The 19,723-nt window shown below is 38.6% G+C and overlaps 1 protein-coding gene across 1 annotated transcript in view; it reads right to left on the reverse strand.

Annotated features, from left to right (window-relative positions):
- The window catches only part of LOC149015747 (ARM repeat superfamily protein), a 74,677-nt gene that overhangs the window by 19,824 nt on the left and 35,130 nt on the right, over positions 1-19,723 (reverse strand). Inside the window, exons 5-6 of the mRNA XM_089155229.1 lie at positions 1,020-1,490; positions 779-886 (exon numbers count right to left, since the gene is read on the reverse strand). Of these exons, the coding sequence (XP_089011355.1) occupies positions 779-886; positions 1,020-1,490 (579 nt within the window). The remainder of the gene's footprint in view (positions 1-778; positions 887-1,019; positions 1,491-19,723) is intronic.

The raw sequence follows: 19,723 nt of genomic DNA on the forward strand, positions 1-19,723 counted from the left end.
AAACAACCAGAAAAAAATTGTTCAAATGTTGCAGGATTTGCTTCATTCCAATATATGTAACGTAAGTTTGCCTGATCTATGAGTTCATGGTTTCAAATTACTTTTTCTGTCAATACTTTTCTGAAGAGACTAGTGTGAGTCTAGTGTGAGTCTAGAGTCTAGTGTGAGTCTAGATTCTATTATAAATGAAGAGACTAGTGTGAGTCTAGAGTCTAGACAGACGTTACATTTTCCCAAATCTCACCATGCAATCTCAATCTGAATTTGAAACTTAAAACAGGATCCATTCTTGGAGCAAAACCAATTAGTCAACCACTATAAATACAAAACATTTGCACATAGAATAAATTAATCCACATAGAAAAAGATCGCTGTTGGCCAGGACTGATTCCCAGCCCTCAATCTCTGGTTTCCACTCTGAAAGCAAAAACATACATCCAATTAGCAAATCTGGGGACTAGAAAAACTAGCTAATCAGTTTCCCACAAGGCAAAAGACAGAACGTTGAACACAAGAACACAAAGAGTCACAGTAAGGTCCACATACAAAGTTAAATGAGGTGTACACTTGGAACAGCAAAAAAATCAATGACTGAAACGTATATGGGTAAACCATTTTATATGAGGTACCATTAATACAACAGGATGCAAGGGTAACTAATAAGTCCTAACACAAATTGGTACCAGTGGATTGTATGGCATCAGTTCAGGAGACCTAAGCCAGCAATTAAATACCAAAAAAATATGCTGAACTGTATCAAGAAGTTTTCATGGCTCACCACAAGCATCAACCTACTCTTCTTGAGTGAATAACGGCATTTTGACAACAGTCCCCGTATAGCATCTAAAAGTCCTTGCCGGACCTTTTTTGAAGGATGACCAACAAGCTGACAAAAATCCAATTGTTTAGCATTTCAATTGGCAAGTAATAATAGGTAGACTATTTCATAAGCAAGAACCTTAAGCTGAGGAATACCAACATCAGATACATCACGAAAAAGTTAACAGAAGGAACATTACATGGGGAAAAGTAGCAGCCAACATTTTATCAACGTGAGCAGAAGTATCCTCAATCCAATATTTTGTACGATTCACATAAAAAGAACCCAAAGTATTGGATGCCTTGACATTGCTTTTCTCTTTCAGATCAACTGAGGAAGTAACAATATTGATTGCCTGGGAATCCTCTCTTTCACTATTATAAGGGGTATTATTAGGCAAATGACGAAGTGCCTCAAGAAACGATTGGGTAGACTTGTCTTTGTTTGAATCAGAGACAATAACATCTGTTGTGGACACATTGAAGCCACTTAAGTTTGCCTCATCTCCAAGAACTATAGAAAGGAATTCAGCTAAACCTCTGATAGCTTGCTCAGTTGCTTCCACACTTCCAGCAGCACCACTTATCATTGTCTTCGAAATATGCAAAACTTTCGCAAATTTACTAACTACACCAGGTAGGAAAAAAGCTAGTGCATCAGCAGTACCAACCTGCAAAGAGTCCAGAAAGAAACATTATAACCTATAAAACAAATGAATTCCAAACAACGAGGTTTGTAACTAAGCATGAACAGGATTGATGTCGACAGACTGTGACTGATGTTCTATCCATTCATTCTTTATTTCAAATTCACAAAGAGTCAGTTGGCTTATCATAAGTTCGTACAACATTAAAATTGAAAAAAAAATTCCCCCCACAGTTATGAACCAAATGTCTGTAACTGGATCACTCTGAGTAAGGATCAAGAAAATGTCACAGCCAAAAAAGAAAAAGATCAAGCAAAAGTTGGATGGCTTAGATGAACTTCTGATCAGTTGTCACTCAACAGGACATCAACTCAAATGCTACAAACTAGGTACAATAATACAGATAGTCATAAGATATATGAACCCCCCCCCCCACCCCCCCCCACCCCACAAAAAAAAAAAGTTCATAAAAGCCTCATCTATTCACTAAAACAACACCAACAAGAAACTTCAAATTATACTCTAAAGCATGGTTAAAATTTTGGTCAAGATTTCAGTTTTTTTAGAAAAACAAGAGGAAACCTGGGTGGAATCAAAAAAATACCAAACCTGTCGAAACCTGAGAGATTTTGCAGGTTTTGACAGCTTCCGCCAGAATTCGCCCTTTGAGTTTCAACCCCCAAAGCATGTTTTTGCTGGATCTTGTGATTTCAATCTCTTTTTCACCCTAAATCAATAACTCATTTGTTGGAACTTACGGAAACTTGGGGGGGAAATGCTGGAATATTGTCGAAACTTGTCAAAATTTGGGGGGAAAGTTCCAGGTTTCAACCGAATATTTCAGTTGAAACAACAATATCTCGGTTTCTTGGCTGGTCAAAACTGGCCTCGAAACTGAGATTGCGGTCCTTGCCCTAAAGTATTGTTTCCAATCAACATACTGTATCATGTCATTCACCACTGTCTCATCTAAGTTCTCATGGTTCTTGTGTAATATCCTGCATGGAATGTCATGTTTATTTTATCATTGTCAGAAGTCCTTATTTTTTTTTAAATGTCTGTAAATATTTTAATGATATTTGCATTAACATGGGCATGCTTAACAGCTATTTTATGTTATATTATATTATATTGTTATTATTTTAATAATGTAAAAGAGTAGTGGCATAATCATAATTTCAATCATGGCAGTGCCATAAGAAGGTAATTATTTTGATAAAGCTGTTTTTATCATTTTTATATTATCATATTGAGAAACATGATTTTTACACCATTCTAGGGTTAAACAAAATTTTCTATTTCTTCTCATATAGGCACATGATATTACAGTGTATACTATGTGTGAATTAAGAGGTAGCAGGTCATGTTGGCGCATTGGTTAAGTTCTCACTTGCAGAATGCTTTGTCATGGGTTCAAGCCCTAGAAGCAACCTCCTGGATGGTAGGCTGTGTACATTTGACGTCCTCAAACCCTGCTACATGCCGGAGTCTTGTGCACTAGCCACAGCCCCATTAATCATTGTTAATTGGTTGATTAAGGGATCCTAGGTGTGGCACGGGAGGACCAGCCACCTAGTACATGCAAGGACAAGCTGTCCTAAGAAGGGTTTTGAGCAAGCTGAAGGGAGTTAGAAAAGTTAATTGTGTTAATTCAATTTACCAAATATTTGATGGTCTAATCATAGATTAGCATTTAGAGTAAAAATATTTTCTAATTGATGAAAGGAGCATTCAGTTGAGCCAGTCAAAGCTTGATGGGTTTACTGAACGCTGAGACAAGAGGAGTTATTATGGGTCATGAAGCTGACGAATTATGTAAATTCAATGGCTGGAACCATAGAGACAAGAAGAAAAGAGAAATAAGCCGGTGAATTAGAAATCATTTGAGCAGAAAATGAATTAAACTGCTGAATTAGAAATCATTTGAGCAGAAAATGAATTAAATGCATTGTTTTAAGGGTTTAAGAACTCCACCTCAAGGATTTGACAAGTTATTGAGTGAACAAAAGAATCAGAGTGACTCTCAAGGGCCTTACAGTCTTAAGTAGATTTTGATTACCAGCTAGGGTAGCGTTCAGAATTGGGACTTTATTTTGTAATTCTTGGGTTCATCTATGAGTAGAAAGATGCCTTTCAAGTTCAAAGCTGAACCTAGGTTTCAGACGCACTGCATCACTCTCACTAGAATAAAGCAGGAAGAAGAGAGATCAGAAATTGGTGGACTCTGCAATAAAGAGTGATTCATGCTGATCTGGGTGCTAGCTCATCAAGTTCCAAAACATAACTATGAATTTAGAACTTGAGTGAACTTACCAAGGACTGGAAAGTATTGGAAATGGCAGCTTAATTTGTAAATGCTATGTGGTGGATTGGAGCTACTGGGATAGGAGAGAATGGTGCTGTTGGTACTGTTATCAAATTGAAGGGAAAAGATGGATGAAACCAAGAATTAACATAGGAGCTGGGATTCCAACTAAGGAGTTCTGCTTACGAAGGTTGGAACAACTGAATTTAAGAAGTTGTGAGTTGAGCTATTTGAACCATGAAATGAAGAAGAATTTCAATAGGATCAAGAAGAGAATGGGGCTTGGAATGAAGACGAATAGCTGAGGAAATTATATGATACTGGAACTCTTCAAGTTGCTGAGCATTCTAAAACTTAAAATGAAGAAGAAGAAAAATTGAGGAAGAAGAGAGAAGTTCTATGATATGTTTGGTTTGGAACGCATTGCAGAATGAAAAAAAGCAGAAGTAATTGGAGATTTAAGACAGAAGTAGAAACTCTTATAAATCAATACATTGCAGGTGCTTCACTCAGTAGCTTGAATAAAAAAACGTGCAAGTAAAAAGATGCAAACCAGGCTTGCACATGATGTTCAGATTCATTCAAAAGGTTTATACAACATAGGGGCAGGTGGTGTGCTTTTTGTATGTGAAGGTCACATGGTTGCATGGTGGGAAATCTCGCGAGATAACTCACTATTTTGAAGAAGCGAGACGAGATGGAGATCGAGAGGGAAGAGATGGGAAGTCTTGAGCGAGGTCTCGTGAAATGGCGAGATATGGTCCATTTTGGTTGGACCACATGATTCAGGGCCTTCTAAGTGGCCTTATCTCAACTCTCTCTCGCCTATCTCTCACCTCTCTTTTGCCTCTCTCGCGAGATCTCGCCGAGATCACCACAAAGGTAAGATTTTTTGCCGGAATTTGTTGGGGATTTAGCTGGACTTGAAGTTACAACCTTCTTTAGCACATCTACAACATCAAATTACCATCATTCAAGCCTATTTCAACTAGATATTCGACAAAGGTAAGATTTTTTCCCAAATTTGAATTTTTTTCAAATAGCATGTTCTACAATCGATGTATGAGTGTATAGTAAATATATGTTGATCTACTAGCTTCAATCTACACTTTCATCGAAACAAATTTAATTTTCCGCTATTAATTTATTTTTTTAATATTCAGATTTAAAAAATATAATTTCTAAAAAATTAAAATAAAAAAATATAAAAAATAAATACTTATGGTATGAATGTGATTGTAACTGAGGTTGGACTACATTAAGAGGGCTACAATCCCATGTTTAATTTGTCATGCTTGCTGTATTTTTTTATTTTTTTTATTTCAGATTTAAATAATTAAATAAACTAATTATGAAAAATAATATTTTATTAAAAATCTATTTTTTAAATGATTCCCTTGTTAGGTAGTTTATTTTAAAAGTGCAAACATGTATGTTTGAAAATTGCATATATCTTATTTTAGAACTTAAGTGTGTGTTTTGTTGTTTTATAAATTGTTTTTACATGTTTTTAATTTTCTAAAAATTATTCTAATGATTATTTGTGAACATTCTTGTATGTATTTGAGTGTTGTGGGCTTGTAACTTAAATGGCAACTAGTGGGAGTGGCACTAGCAGTGGGACCCAAGACATTGCTTGGCAACATGGGGATCCATTGACTGCCAACAAGAAAAAAAATCCCAATGCAAGTATTGCCTCAAGACCTTGAACTCTAGTGGTTCAACCAGATTAAAGCAACACTTGGATGGTGACTACAAAGATGTTGCCAAGTGTCCCAAGGTTCCTCATGAAGTGCAACAAGAAATTGCAGCACCTTTGAAGGGAGGGAGACAAAGAAAGGAAGAGATGGTACAAAAGGAAAGGAAATTTGAGGATACAGTGCTACACAGACCTTTTGTTGACGCTGATGAGGAATCAAACAATGATGAAGAGAGGAGGTGTATGGGCATTGAGTCACAGTTCGAATGGTGACAGATATAGGCTGCAATGGAAGCTAGCAAGCAGTCCTTATATTTTGAGAATGTAAGGCAATATGAACGGACAAGAGGAGCAAGTGGTTTAAGGGGGTGGGGGTCAAGGGCAACCATGCCACCTAAACATAATTTTTACAAAAGTGGGGAAGTAAGAGGACTGAAAGGAGGAGGAATACTACACATTACGATGCCACATTTGACCAAGACCCGTCCCTCTTCAAGCATCAAAACACTTATCAAATACGCATCCCATATATGTTTGCTGGAGGTAAAGAAGGTAGTAGGGAGGAGGAAGCTAGGTTGGCGATCAACAAATTCATGCTCTACAACAACATTACAGCCAATGTAGCCAAAACACCATACAACCAAGGGATGGTCAATGTAGTTGCTAGGGCAAGTATAGGGGTTAAAGGCCTAACAGCTTGGGAAGTGATGAATAAATAGTTACCAAAGGTGCAGAAGGAGGTGGAGGAATACATTGGTTCATTGAAGGAACAATGGGCAATAGATGGTGTTATTGTCATGGTTGATGGATGGATTGGTCCTACTAGACAGTCCATCATCAATTTCATGGTGAACTGCAATGGAAAGACAGCCTTCCTTAAGTCAGTGGATGCATCAGATAAAATCAAAGATGCTGACTACCTTTACAAGCTTTTTAGGCAGGTGGTCCTCGAGGTAGGGCCAAGCATCGTTGTCCAAATTGTCACAGATAATGGTGCTAACTTCAAGAAAGCTAATGAAATCTTGATGACAAAGAAGAGCATCAGAATCCCCCTCTTTTGGAAAGCTGCAGCACACTCAATTTATCTCATGTTTAAGGACTTAGGGAAGAGGAAGTCCATCAATGCTGTGGTTGAGAGGGCGAGAAGGGTCAGTAATTTTATTTAGAACCATGGTTATGTGCTGAAAATGATGAGGAACCATTGTAAGGATGATTTAGTGAGACCTAGATTAACTAGATTCGCCACCAACTATATGGCTCGAAAAGCTTCCAGGAGGAAAGTGTTGGGTCTTCAACACATGTTACAAGTGAGGAGTGGTTTAATTGGCGTGGATCTAGCCATCCTAATGCAATATTAGCCCAACAAACCATTGCTGATAATTCCTTCTGGAGGCATCTGAATAGGACAATGGGCATTTTAGAGCCTATTATGTTTGTTTTAAGGATTGTGGATTCAGAGAAGAAGCTCACAATGGCCCACATATATGTTGCCCTCCTGCAAATAAAGGGGTTGATAGAGCTGCCGCCCCCAGCTCCTTCAAATCCTAAGAGAGGATCGTCAATGAGAGATGGGAGATGCACTTAATGCATCATTTGCACTTAGCTAGTGAGTCACTTAAAGTCTTTGTTGTATACTTTAATTTACATTTTACATTGTCATAAATTATAAAATTAACCAAACAACTAAGTCACTAACCAAATTTTTATTTCCACCATACAAGCTTACTACCTCAACCTAAAGTATCACTACAAGAATGATCTGAGGCTTATTGTAAGGTTGATGAATCCAGTGCAAGAAGTGGTGGAGAAGCTCATGCTAGATCCCGTCATGCAACAATTAATGGAGAGGTGAGAACTTATTTAATTGTTTCTTCAGCTTCTTGCTTGATTATATATATAATACAATAATTGAACAGTTGGTGACATGGATGACGAAAATCGTGAACCGATTGAGTTGATTGATAATCACGAATCCCCCCGCAAAGGATGAGAAGGATGATGTCATATATCAATGGGTTAGGGATCGAGGTGGCCCAATGCTGAATGGGCAGGAGGGTAGCCAGATCCTACTATTGTTGCTGCCATGGGCCCAAATGTTGTGGATGAGAACATGTCTTCTGATGAGGGTCAGGTTGTTGTAGCTGCATCAGTAAGACCAACTATACCCTTTGTGGAGCCACCTGGTCGACTTGAGACAATTGAGGTGAGGTCTAGTAGTCGCAGTTCAGATGATGGCAATGGTACCATCCCTTCAAGTTAGCCTTCAAGTCATGGAGGCAGTCAGGTTGGTTGTGCTACTAGTGGAAGTCAGGCTAGTCAGCAAAAGGAGTCACCTCCACCAGGTCCAAGTCATCCGACATATGCAACACAGGATACGGGTCGTGGCTCCCCTGCTGCCCAAACTTATAGTAGGAGTAGGAAGACTAGATCAAACCAAGGACAGAGGAATGATGACGCAAGCATACAAGATCTTGTATTGAATATGGGAAGCATGAACATAGATCATAGTCACAATGGTACACAGAGTTTGGCCAGTTGGCAGTCATCGTAATACCTATACGAGGATAAACCACCGAGTCAAATTACACTGGATACTCTTCTTATGGAGATCATAACAAGACCCTACACCTCGAGAGTACAGATATGGGACTGAAGATGGGTTGCTAACTGAATGGTTTAGAAACCCCTATCCAAATATTAAGCAACAACACGAACAACAAGAGCAACAATGGCTCTTTCACCCACCCACGATTGACGGTTACCCCAGTGTTATTCCTCCAATATTCAAACATAGCAACATATTAGAACCACATAAATCGATATCTAACATACCACAGTGATGAGTTGACTTGGGAGTCGTATGTGGCCCCAGTCACCAGGTGATTCAAGTTTCAATATTCAAACTTAAGATTTTACATGTGCAGTTGGTTACTTGTGTACAAGTGTACAACAAATGTAGACATGTTGCATGTAGTACTCTAAGTCTACCGTTGATTTCAATTGAATATGTGATGATGTGGCTTTATATTTTTATTTATAAGCATGAAGGACAATGATGTTGTGTGGCAACATGGCGTCCCCGGGATCCACGAGGCCAGAGGATCATATACAACTACGCCCTCAATGGAGGAAAATGCCGATTCAAGCAATACTTGGCTGGTGGATATTGTGATACACCTATGTGACGTGTTGTCCCTACTCCTGCGAGGGAATATATGGTAGCCCACCTCATGGAGATGGAGGGCCGACGTGTGGTTGTCAATTTACATCGTGGCCATACCTCATGGTCGTGGTGCTGCTGGAGCTGGTGGTCCTAGTGCTAGAGCTGGTGGTGGAGCTGATGCTGGAGAGTCTGGAGTTGGTGGTGGAGCAGCTGAAGCTAAGGATCTTGATTGAATATTTTTAATGATTGTAAAATTTAGAAGGCATTCAAGTTATTTGATCAAAGTTTGATGTATTTGATAGTTGTCTAACATTGTGTTCCCAAATCCTACAACATTTCGGTTTCACACATAGGGTTGACTCAGAAGACATACTTAGGGTTATTTTCTCACAAATCCAAGGCCACCAACATGTTCAAAAGGCCTTAAATAGGCTAAATACCAAGTATCATACCTAGGGTTGGCTGAACCCTCCTAGAGGGGTAGTTTGGTCCATCCCGACCCTAATTAGTTGTTTCAAATTTCAGAATTTTCTTTCATTTTTCAAAGGAGTCTAGTTTAAGATAATGATAAATTCTCAAGTCATTGGGATTCTTCTTTAAAGATACACCCTTACCAGTCTTTATTTACAAGAAAAGTTCCTTAGTGTTGAAGTCTTAGGGGAATCTATTTTCAAGGAGATTCATTAGATCTTCGATTAATTATTTGGAGGGTTGAGATTAATTGTAAGCGGATCCTAATCTAAAAAGGAAATCTACTCAAGTATAGAATCTTTTATTAGGCTATAACTAAGCTTCTTCTTTGCTTGCAAGTTTCTTAAGTCTGATTACTTGAACAATATTAATTGAGTTGAGGACCATGGTTGCTGTTGAGGGGGCCACAACGGATTTCAAGTTAAGTTCTTTTTCAAAGATCAGTAACAACAATCTAGTTTCTGTCTTCTTCCAGAAATTCCAGCAAGACTACAAGTGAACAACCCCCAGACCCCTTCCCTTCTCTCCCCCACCATTGCAGGCCTTCCCTTCCTTCCCCTTCCATCGCAGCATCCCCAGCCCCCTTCCCCACCACCCCAATCTCCCACGACGCCCTCCCCTACTCTCCCCTGTCCTGTGACACTCTCAAACCCTCTCCCTCTTGCTGCCAAATCTTAGCAGCAGTTTCCCTAGACCACCACAACAGCCCTAATCCCCTTCCCTACACCTTATGACCCTCTCTAGCCTCCCCTACCCCTACCCCTCCCCCTCCCCCTCCCCTCCGACACCTCTCCTCTTTTACTCTCTCTCCCCCTCTTTCTTGCAGCAATCCAGAAACAAAAAACCAGAAAAAGAAAAGAAAGAAGAAGAATAGAACGAAAGAAAAGAGCAAGGAAGAACTAGAAGAGATCCTTTCCTTCCCAAGATCCATTCTCAAATCCAATTCTCTTTTGAAACCCTAATTTCCTAAATCCCACAACCCATAGCCATCCCAAGATTCATCCTAGACCTTTCCATACCCAACTGCAGGTTTCCTAGGCATCTCCGATACATTCATATTTCTTTGTTACAACCCATATTGATACCCTATTATCAAATAAACCATCCCATCTTAGGTTTTGTTAAAACCCTAACCTTCCCATATTTCTGAGTTAAACCAAATTCTTCAACCCAAATTCAACCATACTATCCATTTAATTACTGGAAGATTCTGGGCAAACCCTCAAGTTTAGGGAATTCTTCCAAAAACTCTAACCCTAATATTGGGTTATACATCACCAACTTGGTTTCAAACTAACAATCCAATTCTAATTAAGACTCTTACTTGACGAATTTTTGACTCTGAGTCTAACAAGGATTCTATCATATCTCACTCTAGATTCTAGAAGGATCCAATTTGGATCCTAAGTGTGGAATCCCTACAAAAAGTAGACTGAAACTAGAGGACTACCTAAGTATCTAACAACAGAGAAATCCAACACTAACAGGAACCCTTCAATAATTTACAAAATAGTGACTTTAACTGCAAAAATAAAACTAGCCTACTAACATGCTGGACCCAATGACACCCTAATTTGAGCTCTATGAATTTTACCAAAAATGACCAAAATGTACCTGGTGGGATTAGGAGCCGTAGGGTTTGGGGGAGTAACCCTATGCCCTAAGCTGTCCTTGAAAATCATTTACATTGGTTGGCAAAAACCATCACCTCATATGTAAGAATAGGTCAAGAGTTCATACTACTATTGTAAAAGCACAAACCGAAAAGACAACATGGCTACATTTTTTTTCCCAAAATACCCTTGCCTGTTCAATTCATTAGATCTTTAGATCATTTAAGAAAGATGTCCAAAATTGTAATTCTCATTCATAAACACAATATTAATTAATAGAATAATATGATAATTATCATTAATTGAGTACGAACTCAAAGAACATGGTAACATTTTTCTTTCCCAAAATACCCTAGCCTATTCAATTCATTAGGTATTTAAATCATTTAAGAATGATGTCCAAAATTGTAATTATAACTCATAAAAATAATGTTAATTAATAAAATAATATAATAATTATCATTAATTGATCATTAATATATTTATTTATATTAAGAGTCCCAATTTTTAAAAACTAATCCAAGGATAGAGACGGAGATTCATTAATGACGTGAACCTCTTATATGCCATTAGCCCTCAAGGCCTCAACATTCTTCTTGGGAAATTCAAATGATTCTTCTTCTCCTCTGCTGCTGCTGCTTCTCCCTATGGCATTCTTATCCATAAGAATTTCAATAATTTTATTAATATTAATTGAAATTACCTAATAGTAAATTCTCCTTCTTAATTTCAATAGTATTAAAATTAATTGTCAAACAGTCTTTCTCTCTCTTGAATCCTCTTTTATGGAAAAACTCAAATCTCCCTCTCGGTCTCTCCAATTATTGCTTTAAATTCCACCCCAGTTTAAAACGTAACCAATTTTAACCAGTTCATATTCCTTCATTATGGAATTAATGCCCAATCCAAAGAAGAAAAAAATACAAATTAAAAAAAAAAATACACCAAAAATAAAAAAATTATATTCGAGAACACATCACACATGCATGTGCACGTGCGTCATTATACATCTATATATCTATGGGATATGCCTGTCTTGCTTACTAGTCAACTTTCCACAAATTTTAGTGCGGTCAGTAAATGTTTTACAGGTTTATAGGTCAAAAACTGAGTCGAATTTGGTACTTCTAATTTTCTAAAGCCACATACATACCTTGCCTCGTTATCAAAGGAAACCGAGATTTGGTTCTATTGTTAGAACAATGAGGCCTTCTTAGCAGATCTTTCACTATTGAATTGGTGAACAAATTGAGGTTCCCCAATAGGAAGCTAACATATCATTGATAGTGGAATAGTAGTTGTTCATTCTCCTGATACTAGTCACTAAGGAGTTTTGGCTCAAGTATACAATACACTCAAATGTTAATTGGGGGTAAATAACTATCCTTGAACACTAGTTCTAAGCATTACTAGTGTTTTTATGTCAAAACATCTACTAGGGGAAATGCCTATAAATACTGTAGGACTACATGATAATACCAAATGTTAATTCTAGGCTAATCATAAACCAAGGACATCACTACGAATGCTCACATAGACCTCGGAGATCTAATTCCCTTGATCCAAGTATAAAACTACACGCTCGAGTGATTCTAGGATGAATAGTTGTCACTTGTTAGTTGTCACAACCAAACAGCCCCTACTCTTGGGTTTACAAATAAAGTCATGAGCTTTAATGCACTTTCATAAATAGCTCAAAGAGAAAGATAATCTCATGGAGACGCTTAGAAGAAGAGAAAAAAGGAGTAAAAGGAATACCCTTCCTCTTGGTTTTGGGTTTTATTGAGGAAATAGAAGGGTGGACTAGCATGGATCCTAAAGGACTTGACGTGGCCAGCATATGCAAAGTTAATGAAGTATCCTACATGTTATGGATGTCATGCTATGCAAGCCATAGTGACCCTTGGACCACCCTTCAAAGCTCATTCGATTCCCATAGCATGATCTCCCAACCCCCAAAAAAATTACAAACCCTTGGCTGAAAATCAGCAATTTCACCTGAAATGAACAAAAGGCCCTCCCCCCTGGCTGAAACCTTGGTGTGGGCCCCAAGTCCCCACCCAGGTGGCGCACCTAGGGCTGGCCGAACCCTAAAAAAGAGCATTTTGGATTTTAATTTCAGAATTTTAGTTTTAATTTTTACAGTCCAGTCATGTCTTGAAGTCTTAGTTTGAGTTAGTTGAGTTCTCATGTCAAAAGGAGTCTTTCTTTTAAGGACTCTTTATAGATAATTAGATCTTTTATTTCAAGATGAGTTCCTTATTTATGTGGTTGTTATTTAATTGTAAAGGGTATCCTAACTTATGAAGGAAAACCTAGTTGAGTTGGCTTCTAAGTCTTAGTGAGTCTAAGTTGAGTCTCCAAATTAGAGTTAGATTATTTCTTTCTTGATGTAAGGCTATAAATATGCCAATCTTTTCATTGTAAAGGCAGTCTACATTGAATAAAGAATTGAGAACTCTTTTGAGAAAACAGGTCGTGGCCTTCTTCGGAGGGCCACGGCGGATTTCACATATTCTTGCCTTCAATTGCAGCACTCAAACTTCAAGAACCAGCAGCCTACCAAGTAAATACCAGCAACTCCAGCCCCCATCGCATCCCTCACCTTCCATTTCTTTCTCTTGCACTAGCTAGGAAACCCCACACCCCTCAATTGCAGCCCCTAATTCCTCCTCCCACCACCCCTGCCAGCACCCTAGAATCCCTCCCCTGCCCCCTGTGATACACCTGAACGCCTCCCCCACCTCCCTTCTACCTTGTGGCACCCCCTTTCCCCTTCCTTCCCCTCTCGGCTCCCTCTCTCCCTCTTTTCTAGCTTGCAGCAACCAGCAATAGGGGGGGGGGGAGTAGAAGAAGACCCTAAGAGGATCCATCAAGACCCCTATAACCGCTCACATCCTTTCCATCCCAAAACTCTCCCTAGACCAAACCAAGGCTTTCTTTTCTCATCCCATCTTACCAAGGGTAAGTTTGGATACCAGGTAAACCATCCCACTCTAGGTTTTGTTAAACCCTAAATTTTCCCTTTTCCCAATTAAACCTAACCCATCTAGGCTTTGTTAATTAAGCAAACCCATATAATTTTTATTGATCCTTTTCATCCCCTATCAATTTGAAATAATTCTTACCCTACCATGATGATCTGAAGTATCCCCATGGGAATTTAGTAAAACCTTAATTCTTTCCTATCTTCCAATAACCTTTCCCTTAGGTTTTCAAGTTACCTTAATATCATCCATCCACTTGCTGCTGAAGTCTCCACCAAGGACAGAATTAGGGCACATTAAGGGTGCTTCTACTCTCATATATGGCCCTTCAATGAGATCTAATACATGATGTTTTACACATACTTTAGAGTTTGTGGACCCCTTTGGAAGCCATGTAAAATTACCATGAATGTCATCAACCTAACCTGAATTTACATTCCACTTAACAAGGTGAGTGGATAAACCTTGTTTGTGCATTTAATCATGAACCACACTCCCCCTGCTTCTAATGCTAGAACATTATGATCATGTCTATTTTTGTCATCATGTTTAGGGTGTATACTAGTTTATGATTTCATATTTTGCTTTGTGCAATGGCTGTATGCATCAACTATTCATGTTTGGATTCAAAGATGTGAATTTGTAAATTAATGTGCACGGTGCAGTATTAACTGTATGAACATAATCATGTAAGAGGTTATTTACGTTAGTTATAGGGGTGGGTGTGTGTGTAAGGTTGTCAAGGCGGGAAGGCGACCAAAGCGATTGGGGCTCCACCTAGGCGACTAGGCAACAAAGTGGCGCCTAGGCAGCAATAAGGCGAACAAAGCAGTTGGGTCAAAAAATTTCAATACAACTACTTTCTATAATAAGCTAAACAAACATTCAATAGTCACATTCATCAAAAAAAGAAAGCATTCAAGAATCATAATTATGAAAAATTATCCAAGAAAAAAACACAAACATAAGTTCATCTTATCAAACATCATAACAATGACTATGTACTAACAAGGCCAACACGATAAATTAATAGATCTCATTATTCCGATTTCAAGTCATTGTCCATTTAATGATTCATTGATTCTCGATGTTGAGTATGGCTAATGCTTCACATTATGTTGCCAACAGACGGGGGTGTGGGGACAATGCCCTTGGAGCTTGTAGAAGTCATACGTCAATTTGGGCATCAGAGTTCCTTTGCAATTTGGGCCTCGATTCCGAAATGACTAAGCTATTAAATTTATATACGGCTTTGTAGAATAAATTTTGATACTTAAAAAAAGAAGAGTCAAGAAAAACTATTATATACAAAATGCCAAAAAAGCAGCTGCTTTAGCGTTTAGGCGCTAATAAGGTGCACAAGGCTAGGCGAAAAAGCGGCAAAAAAACAGCGCGTCAATTAAGCGGTTCAAAACAATGCAGTTGAAAAACCGCCTTGCCGCCTAGGCACGCCTAGGTGGACACTTCGATAAACTATGTGTCTATATTAAAGTCTCCTTGCCTTAGAACCAAACAAAACCTATCCCCTTCTCAATAGCATTCTGCCTTCACTTGGGATCAAGCTATGGACTAGGTTCTTTGGCAATTAGATCCTTCCCAAAGACGAAGCATAATTCAGCTCATCCGTTTGCATGCATTAGATTTACATATGCATGAAATCATAGTTGTTAAGGCGTCGCCTAGGCGTCCGAGCGCTCGTGGAGACCCTGAGGCAAGCATCGCCTCACTTGTAGTCCATAAGGCGGTCACTTTGGGCTCTAAGGTGTCGACTAGGCAACGCCTCAGATGACTCGAACGCATTGGACCCCTAGGCCACCGCCTTTGTGGATTTTAAAAACCACAATCTTTGTGATTCCAAATCAAAGGCGGAAAATGAATTGAAAATTAAATTCCAATTAGGAATCAACTAATGGTTGAATGCTTACGTAAGTGTTACATGGGATCATTTGTTACATTAACCCAAAAAAAAAGGGAAAAAAGCCAGAGAATTAAACTTGACTCGGTCGAGGGAAAGCCCCAAATTTACATCAAGCCCTAACGTCTCTCTGAGTCTCTGCCTCTACTACTCTCTTCCTCTCGATTGACGACAGCCAGCTACACCGGCGATTTGTTGCAGCAACGCCTTCTTACTTCCTGCTTTTTCTTTTCTTTTTTTTCCTCAAAAGTCTAGTACAAAAACACCCGTGGCTGCAGCAGCAGCAGCAGCAACCCTCCGGCGATTCATTACATCGCAACATCTAAAGGTCGGGATGCTTTTTTCTTACCTTCTTCTTTCTTTTTTTTTTTTTTTTCCTCTAAAGTGTCTGGTACAAACCTCTTGCAACGACCATTCTCAAGTTGTAGCGGGAGCAACACTCCAGCGGCAGCATCTCAGGCGAAGGTGGATGTTGTCTCTCACTTTCTTCTTCTTTCTTCTACTTTTTTTCCCCCTAAGAAGTCTGGTACAAAATTACAAATGCCTTTGCGATTGCAGACTTGCAGCAACCAAGTTGCAGCGGCAGCGGAATCCGGCGGTTCTTTAAATTGTCTCACGCATAGGTTGGGATGTTTCCTCTTCTTTCTTCTGCTTTTCTTTTTCTTCTCTGTTAAGTGTTAACAGATTTTGTTAACACTAATAATCACTAAATTAGTAAACTCCTGTGATTTTGTTCACCATCTCTAGCGACGGTATGTCGCTGGCCTTCCTTTTTTTTTTTTTTTTTTTCTATGTTTTAACCATGTTATAACTTGTAAGTATAACCGAGACCAGCCAATATTAGCTTAATAGCTTCTAGTCTACTGATTATTGCTGGTTTATTAGCTTCGTGTATTTTTTATATAGTTTTTGCTGAAATTCAACAAAAAAATAAAAGACTGTTTGCTAAAGAACCAATTTTTTCAGAATAGAAGCTTAATTATCATCAAGTGAGACGATTAGATGAATGCATAGGATTTTTATTGTGGTGTGGTCTGGTGCAAAATTTAAATTATATGGTATCATTATCAATTTTATTATTGTTCTTAATTTTGGCTGATTATATGTGTATGTTTCATGTTTTTTATTGTAGATATTTACCAGTTACTCAAGGCCCTTAACTGATAATCCAGCGGTTCCTGCTAGTCAGCCTATTCCTAGTGGGGGTGAAGGTAGTTATGATCCCTTGAAAAACCCGAAGAGAAAGGTCAAGTCAAATGACCAAGGGTGGAAATATGGGTATTGAACAGATGTGGCTGATAGGAATACAATCAGGTGCACTTTGTGCAACAGAAACTTTAAAGGAGGAATTAGAAGATTGAAGCAACATCTAGTAGGAGGATATGGAGATGTTGTGAAGTGCACTAAGACCACTGCAGAAATTGCCCATTAGATGAATGCAGTGTTGGTGAAAAATAAAAAGAGGGCAGTAGTTACTGATTGGGATAATGAGGAGTATGATGACATTCAACAAGTAATTGGAAAAGAACATCCTACTCCTGCCTCTACTGAAGGAGGTACATTACCTAGTGTAGGGTCTGAGGTGTGCTCCAAGAAACCAAGCTCTGGGATTGCATCAAAGAGATTGAAAAGAGCCCTCAATAAGACACCAATAAAGGGTCCTACGAATATGCATGTTAGACGCACTCCTGAAGAAGTTGTTGATGAAAGGAGGGCAAAGGGTGCTACTCAAACAACAATCTTGAATAGAATGAGATCCGCGGAAGAAAAGAAGCGAGTGGATAACCACATCGTTGATTGGATGTATCAGTGTGGCATTCCATTCAATGCAGTTAGAGCTAAAAGCTTTGAGGTGATGATCGAGTCTGTTGCACAATATGTTTCTGGGTATAAGCCCCCAACTTCCCATGAAGTTAGGGTGCCTTTATTGAAGAATGCAAAAGAAAGAAAGATGGAGATGAGGAAAAGTTATGAAAGATATTGGAAGATGTATAGATGCACACTCATGTCTGATGGGTGGACTAACAAAAAAGGGTAGGCACCTCATCAATTTTCTTGTCAATTGTCCAAAGGGAACATTCTTCCTTGGTTATGTGGATGCATCTAGCCATGTGCAAGATGCAAAAATGCTCTTTTAGTTATCGGATAACAAAGTTGAAGAAATTGGGGAAGAGCATGTAATTCAAGTGGTGATTGAAAATGCCTCAAATTACAAAGCAACAGGGGCATTATTAATGGAGAAGAGGACTACATTATATTGGACTCCCTATGCAACCCATTGTATTGATTTTGATGCTAGAGGACATTGGGAATTTGAAACAATATAAGAAGGTGATAATTCAAGGGAAGAGAATAACCACTTTCATTTATAGGCACAAAAGATTGTTGGAGGCCTTGAGACAAAAGACAAATGACAGGGATCTTGTGAGGGCTACGGTGACTAAATTTGCCACTTCATTCTCGACATTGCAAAGCTTATTGAAACACAAGGATGACTTAAGGCACTTATTCATTTCTGAGGAGTGGACAAAATCCAATTTGTCCAAGACAGAAGCAGGGAAGAAAGTAGTTGAAACAACTTTTTCTACACCATTTTGGCATGGTGTGGAGGATTGTATTAAAGCACACACGGCTTTTTTTTTTAAAAAAAAAAAAAACAAAAAAATAATCGAAAAAAACCAACCCAGACGGAAAAAAGGGGGAATTTGAGAAAAAATTTTGGAAAACCCCAAAAAAAAAAAAAAGAAAATTGGGGGGGGGATTTCGGTTATCTATTTACAGGTCTAATCACAACCTCTTATGATTGTATTGAGGATTGCGGATGCTAATGAAAGACCCGAATTGCCTAAAGTATTTGTAGCCATGCAAAAGGCTAAGAGAAGAATGAAGGACAAATTTGGAGGCAAAGAATGACTGTGGAAGAAAGTGATACAAATAATTGATAGGCGATGAGAGTGTCAGATTGAGAAACCTCTATATGGTGCAGCCTTATTTTTAAATCCTGAAAAGTTCTACAATTTAAATATTGTAGATGATTGTGTGTTGATCAATTCTCTCCAAACTTCTTTCAGTGAAGTTGGAAGACTAGTGCCTGATGCACATCTACAATATAAGGTATTGCACCAAGCAAGTGAATAAAAGCAAGGTAGAGGTCCTTTCTCCACAAGAATGGCTATCAGACAGCGTACAACTATAAGTCCTCATAAGTTTTTACTTGTATGTTTTTTATTTTTAGTTATACTTATTTGGTTAATAACTCTAGCTTTTATGTTAATCTATTTTTTTTTTTTTTAAATTATAGTTACATGGTGGGATATACATGGAGAAAATGCTTACCAAGTTCAACCCAAGAGACCCCCCCCCGGGGGGCCCCCCGGGCCCCAAAGCCCCCGCCCCCCGGCTTACAAGGATTGCACGGAATTGGAGCATGCATTTGAGTTTGTAAGTATTAAGTGATTTAAGTATTTAAAACACTTCTAAATTTAAATTTAGAAGAATGACTTAGGATTCTTTTCAATTGCTTATGAATTCAAATTTACACCAAGAAGAGGAATAAGCTGGAACATGAGTGGTTGAATGATCTAGTTTTTATTCAATACAATCGCCCGTCTTCAAGAAAGGTTCAATGAAAGGCGATTAAAGAGTATAAATTATGATCCACTACTCCTTGATGAACTTGACTGGAGCAATGAGTGGATGGTTAATCAGCCTAATGATTTAGTCCACCCTAAGGGCGATCTTACTTGGAGCACTGTTGATAGAGCCATAGGGGCATCTACATCACTTGAGGGCCGAACAGGACCGAAGAGATGTCAACCAAATGAATCAACATCTGCTGGAGTTAATATATGCTACTCACGTCGTAGGTCTTTGAAAAGGTGGTTGAGGAACATGACTATAAGTTTGATGGAGACATGGAAGAAGTGGAAGATTTGCATGATGATGAGAACATTGTAGATGATTATGGTTTGAGGTCTACCTCTTTGGAGCAACAACAACTTCGAGAAGATCTCCCACTTGCTACCAATTTGCTTGATGATGATTATAACTAGCTGACTTATACTTTCCTATTGGGAATTTTGGATATGGATTGTGAATTTTTAT

Source organism: Hakea prostrata, chromosome 5, assembly GCF_041222555.1.
Source record: "Hakea prostrata isolate BN-2017 chromosome 5, UWA_Hpros_2, whole genome shotgun sequence".
In the NCBI taxonomy this organism is placed as follows: domain Eukaryota; kingdom Viridiplantae; phylum Streptophyta; class Magnoliopsida; order Proteales; family Proteaceae; genus Hakea; species Hakea prostrata.